The sequence below is a fragment of the Pinus tabuliformis genome, chromosome 4_1, assembly GCF_031772625.1.
Source record: "Pinus tabuliformis cultivar Carrire ecotype Pingquan chromosome 4_1, CPIR1, whole genome shotgun sequence".
Taxonomy (NCBI): Eukaryota; Viridiplantae; Streptophyta; class Pinopsida; order Pinales; family Pinaceae; genus Pinus; species Pinus tabuliformis.
In genome coordinates this window covers 574,731,250-574,737,894 of record NC_142303.1, presented here as the reverse complement: position 1 = coordinate 574,737,894, position 6,645 = coordinate 574,731,250, and the positions used below count along the sequence as shown (strand labels likewise).

At 36.6% G+C, this 6,645-nt stretch overlaps 1 protein-coding gene across 1 annotated transcript; it reads right to left on the bottom strand.

Moving 5' to 3' along the window:
* Window positions 1–2,500: 2,500 nt before the first annotated feature.
* Window positions 2,501–2,932, bottom strand: LOC149177216 (heavy metal-associated isoprenylated plant protein 12-like). Its single transcript, XM_089423341.1, has 2 exons — window positions 2,857–2,932; window positions 2,501–2,772 (listed from the first exon to the last, which is right to left on the bottom strand). Exons 1-2 carry the CDS (start codon window positions 2,927–2,929, stop codon window positions 2,501–2,503), a joined length of 345 nt encoding a protein of 114 aa, XP_089279467.1. The 5' UTR covers window positions 2,930–2,932.
* Window positions 2,933–6,645: the final 3,713 nt, after the last annotated feature.

Below are 6,645 nucleotides of genomic sequence, written 5' to 3'. Positions count from 1 at the left end.
GTCTTCAAAAGTAGCTTGAATAAATGCAATTCACCTTTTTAGTAGTCAATGACACTCACTCCATTAGTTTCCATATCTTTTCTTACAAAAATAGGGTTAGTGGGTAAAGTGGGGTTTGCTAGGGTTTGCGTTTCATTTCAGTTTTCCTTCTCTTTCTGCAAGTAGAATAGTCCCTGTAGAGTTATCTTTCTTCCATCACAGTAAAAGCTTCTTCTAAGAACTCATATAAGTTTGCTTAAGCTCCTAACGAACTTGCGCCAGCTGATCAAGTGACAACTTGCAGTAAGAGCTAGTACTTGTGCATACAGTACCATCGCTTCCAAGTTTGTTACAAACTACTGGGTTGATAAAAGTAAAGAAGGAAGCCCCAGGAGTTGCAGCATGATTGCTGCAATACTGGAGCCCACCAATGATGATATTAGAAAGGATAACATGGTAGTTCCTCATGGAGGATACACATAATTTGATTTGGTGTTTCTGGCACACCAGTTACGAAATTTGAATGACATGTGGCACATGTTAGTAGTGCCATGTGGTAAAGGACACATCAACATTCACCTTGTTTGAAGTAGTGATTGGATGTTGTTGAGTGATTTGACATGCTGAGTAGCCATATCGTCATATTGACACATCAATATTTTCTAAGGATTGTTCCATGGAGAATCTCCAATATCCCATAATTCAAGTATACAGGTCAATAGTGCCATGCTTCCAACAAGCCAACACCCAACACATGTCGTATGTCAATAAGGTAACAAAAAATGAGGTGGCATGTTGAACTTTATTCTAGCCTATCAACATATTGGTGTTTCATAAAAATGGTAGTTATAAAGAATTGATCGACATCCCAACAATTTTGTATTGAGATATCACCATATTAGCATATATGGCTTTTAGAGTAATGGGTATATCGATAGATTCTAGAAAACAAGCTATGATTGCTTTATCATTGACCAAGGATTAATACAAAGGTGCAATCAACATTGCCACTCAAGCGATTTGGTTGAAAAATATCCTCATTGAACTTTGTATCATATTTCATCGTCTGACTGTCATTTGATGTGACAATCAATGCACAATGAAGTTTTGTTGGGATCCAATGCAGCGACAATGAAAAAAACACATTGTGATCCGCATGTACTACATTTAAGAATTGGTACATGATGAGTCATTGACTTGTAGTATTGTCCCACTTCTGAACACGTTTTTAACATCTTCACAAAGTCTTTCACTAAGAATAATTTTCACTTTTTGTGAAACCACCTTGGAGAGAAGGACATAACTAAGTAGTAGTTGTATTTCCTTTTTAGTATTGTATTTTGAGGGGAGATTATGTTACCATGTGATTTTCCCTCTTATTTTTTTTTTTAGTTATTCAATGTCATTTTGGTGCATCATAAAATGGGCACCTTACATGATTTCTTGAAGGGACCCATTCATTCTATTTTTTATAGAAATGTTTTGGAGCTATTGGAGATAACATACACTTAATTTTACTTCAGTTAGGATAGTGAATGGAATCATGCATGGCAACTTCATTATTATCACCAAGAAGGAACTCCACAAGTGCATGCATGAGTTTTACTGATCTCCACTTGCATGAGACAATTAACTAATGACTATATGACCAATTAACTATGACTAGGTGTGAGTTTTTTTAGTGCATGGTGACATCTCTCTAGATCTTTTTTCTTTTTTTGTAAATTGATACTTTCTATTACCAGAAAATAGGATTACATTGTGATAGCAATTATCCATCTAAGTACTTTGACACAAACTCAAAGAAGAAACTACCATGGAATTGACAGACTGTACAACATCATCCGACTTGGGGATTGTCTTCAAAATGACTCTTCTTTCCTTTCTTTCTCACAACCTTGGTTTAGGAGGTGGATCAACCAAAGTGATCTGCAGGTTATTATAAAGAGCTGAAGTTGTTTCCATGTCGGAGTCAAAAGAAGCAAACTCATGAAGAGGCTTCAACATATCTGAAGAGACATCTTTAATAACCAATTCCATATTTACAAGATGAACTGGGATCAAGGCTGATGTGTAGTGACAGTTTAATCCTAGTAACCCAGAAACATATCATCATCAACCCCCTCATCCTCTTGGTCAAAAGGAGAAGGTGGCTCACCCTCTAGACTCACTACTATATTAACGCAACCATATATAATATATTGTATTGAATTGTGTTGTATCATAATTTATTTTCATTAATTGTTTTTTCTTTCAATTTTTTTTCCTCTTTCCTTGCAAGTTTATTCCAGGTATTCTATCTAAATCCAACCTGCCCAGATTCAGCTACAATTTCACAATACAAGCATCTCTACATTTGATGAAGTAATCCCCATGCCCCACGACTTCTTAAGGTAAACAATTCCCAGCTGCTGCAACACTACAAACAGCTTACATCGTGCACCGAAATGCCTTCTGGACCACTGGTTGTAGCCGCCATTCTCATATGCCGGCCATAAAGAAGAAAGAGGTCGGGATAGATCTAGCAGATGGTGCAGCCATTGGGATCCTCATTTCTCACGACAGTGTATGACGAGTAACCTTCATAAGACTTGTACCCATAATCGGTATTCACTTGATGATCATACACAACTGTCGGAGTCTCCGCAGCCGGCTTCTCTTCCTTGGCAGGACCCACACTCAGCAGCTCTGTAAATCCGAGTTTCATCAGTTTCTTTGCCAGAAGCACAGGATCTGCTTCTCCGATCACAGTTATCTTCCTCTCCAGCAAATCAACTGAAACAGACTCTACGCCTGCAATCAAATATCATACCACTACTCAAAATCCCATTGATTGTAATGAGAATTGCAATAGATAAATATTAGATTGATAGTTACCTTCAATAGCTGCAACAACTCTCATAGCCCTTCGCTTGCTTTTCTCGTCGTCAATTGCCACTTTCAGCACCATTTTCTGCAAATATAACACATGCAGGTCATCATAGTCAGTGAGCGGTTTCCATAATTCATAACATACAGAATCTCGAAACCGATGATTCTGTTTGAACAGAGTTAGGGTAGTGGCATACCTTCATATTTGACAGCCTTCAAAAAACTTTCTTTGATATGTGTAGAAGGGAAGCAGAATCAAATTGTCTCTCGGAGCCTTCGGTTTTTCGTTAATGAAAGCTCAGAGTCACAGGTTCACAAGGGATGGTGTGGATGAACGGTAGCGTGGACACACATATATTTCATTATTCTTTGTGCAGTAGAGGGGGCGGCGGAATGCTTCAACGCCTCGGTAACATGGCCAAGTCAGTACGTGTCAAAGTCTTTGACGAGAGACAAAGTTGGGTTCCGTTCGGGTTGAGCGGTTCTTCTAAAGGCTTCTGAGTCGTTGTAAGTTTATTTGACACCCTTTTCAGTGCAAGGGTATTTTTTTGAGTTGCAGCCTTGTAGGGCATTTTTTGGTGTTGGGACTAAAAGTCTGGACTATTTTCGTGATATAATAATATGGGCAGTACAAATGTAAAAATGCAGGCCAAACTTTGAAAAGATCAGGGTTAAAGGTTGGAAATATAAAAAATAAGTAAAATCGGCGACACTATTATGGGGTCAAAGGCACGAAACGTAGGTCTCAATTCCCACCCAGAATGCGAATGCGACTCGAGTGAAAAGCTTGCCCGCAATTATCGCACACTTTTGTAGATGGATACGCATCCCAACGGAATCTTCTGTTAGGATATAATATAGAGTCTTCAGGACAATATATCAGAGTGATATCGCTTACCAAATGAAAGGACAAACAATGCCATCCAATAGCATGATGATTAATGTTGTTATAAGATTTGAACAATTATCATTGTTAGTCCCTGCAATAAGGCAACAAGGATTATGGGAATCTATCGGCCTTAGAATATGAGCGCGTGTATAAAAAAAGAGATGCTTAAAATTAAAGTATGGCTGTATATGCTTTAATTGATCTTTTCCTCCATTTATTAAACACTTAAAAAGGTTTTCTGTCAATGAATCAAACTTTCTGAGGTATTATTTTGCCTCTTGCCAAGGTAGAGAAGATCAGAGTTTAGTGTTAAAATGCATATTAATGAATTTCTAGCATGATTGAATTATGCTAGTGTTAGTGTAGCATTATTTAGTTAAAATTAAATGTTTATTTATGCATGTGGTTGTTGACGCTCCTCGCTCCTTGATTATACACGGCTGCCTAAATCCTATGTGTTGATATTGACAGTTGTGCTCACAACTATGCCAACCAGATAGTTGTGCCGAATGAATTTGTGATCCTCTCGTGTTCATTTCCTTCAATGGAATGATCCAGACCCATCAACAATTTATCGACCTTGCATCGATTTGGTTTTTGAATAGATTTGGACTTGTAGGGAATCAGGATCCACCAGAGCCTGTTGTTGTTCTGTGTTGTTCGTGATCGTTGTTGTTCACGATCGATATTGAGATCGAGACCCACAGTCATCAAGCCTTTCTCATTACCCCCGACGCCTTTCTAACCTTAGTCGCCACCATTCGTTTTTCATTTCGATGATCTAGAAGTCGAAGCAACAGTTCCAACAATGGCTTATGAAGCACCACCATGCACTCTTACCTGCAATGGGGCACCTGCCGAGCAAGAATAAAATTCATTCCTCATAATTATGCAACCAATTTTTGAAAGCCCTTGCCCTTGTAAGGTGAACTTTTGAACGAAAATCTGAATTTCTTTTTGTTAAATCTATCAAGAGCATACATATGAAAACATAAAAAAAAAAGAAAGAAAAAACTAATGAACAAAAAAGAAAAGTCTCATTCTCAATCCATGAGCTGAACTCTCATTGGAATCTCATATCATATCATGGCGTCCACAAGAGATTTTATGGTTATGACTAATCTACTGCCCTGATAATTTTCTCAATAATAACTGACTACATCTATTAATTTGCTGCCCTAATTCTGATAACTCAAAACACAAAATTTGTTGGCTAATTTGTCAACAATTACATAACATAATTAAGAATTATCCTCAACACTCCCCCTTAATGCTTAATGAGGTGATTCCAAGCATATCCCTCATGTATTGAAACTTCCCTTTTGGTAGTGCTTTGGTAAATATATCTGCAAGTTGATCATTTGTTGTACAAAAATTTATTTCAATTTCTCCTTTTGTCACATAATTTCTTATGAAATGATATTTGATATCAATGTGTTTGGTGTGATTATGAAACACTGGATTTTTAGTTATGGCAATGGTAGACAAGTTATCACAGTAAATAGTTGTGGCATATTTTTGTTCTTGTTTTAGATCTAACAATACTTTCTTCAACCAAATTGATTCACATGTTGCCATTGCTGCTGCAATATACTCTGCCTCTGTAGAAGACAATGAAATAGTTGGTTTCTTCTTTGAACACCATAATATTGCACCTAATCCAAGGCTAAAGACATAACCTGAAGTGCTTTTTCTATCATCAAGAGATCCAACCCAATCACTATCTGTATAACCAACCAACCCAAATTAATTTGATGAAGTATACCAAATTCCATAATTGCTTTTTCCACACAGATACCTCAAAATTCTTTTTGTTGCTCCAAAATGAATCTTACATAGAATTTGCATGAATCTCAAAATCAAACCTAATGCATGCGTAATATCATGCCTAGTGGTAGTAAAATAAAAAAGGCTTCCTACCAAACTCTTATAGGATTGAGCATCCACCGTGTTAGCTCCATCTTCTATAGAAAATTTTTCATTTGTATTCATGGGTGTGCTCATGGGTTTACAATTTCCCATTTTCCATTTGTCAAAAAGATTTGAAACATATTTTCATGTGAAATAAAAATTCCATCATTCATTTGTGTCACTTCTATGCCAAGAAAATAATGGAGCAAACCCAAATCAGTCATTTCAAATTCAGTCATCATAGCTTGCTTGAACTCTTCCACTAAAAAATCACTTGAAAATGTGTATATCAAGTCATTTACATATAAGAACACAATTATTATATTATTACCATTTGACTAGATATATCATGTGTGTTCTTCTTCAGTTCTATTAAACCCCTTTTTCAAAAGATAAGTGTCAATTCTACTATATCGTGCTCTTGGAGCTTGTTTAAGCCCATAAAGAGCCTTTTTCAGTTTGTAGACTTTGTGTTCATTTCCTGCTTCTTCATATCCTTGGGGCTACTGAAAATATACATCTTCTTCCAACTCACCATTTAGAAAGGCTGATTTAACATCAAATTGATAAACTAACCATTTATATTGTGTTGCCAATGCCAAAACAATTCCGATTGTATCAAATCTTGCAACAAGAGGATATGTTTCATTGTAGTCAATACCTAGTTGTTGAGCATATCCCTTTGCTACTAACCTTGCTTTGTGCCTTTGTATTGATCCATCAACTACATACTTGGTTTTATACAACAATTTCACCCCAATGACTTCTTTTTTCAGTAGCAGGATCCACAAGCGCCCATGTGTCATTCTTTTTAATCGCTACCATCTCTTCATCCATTTCTTTGCACCAAACTATCTCTTTTGTTGCATCTTCAAAACATCTTAGCTTTTCTTCAATGTGAGACATCAAATAAAAATTAGTATAACCATAAATTTCATTTAAACATTTTGTCTTTTTCGGAGGAGGATTTGGACTTAATACAAGAATTGAAGTTG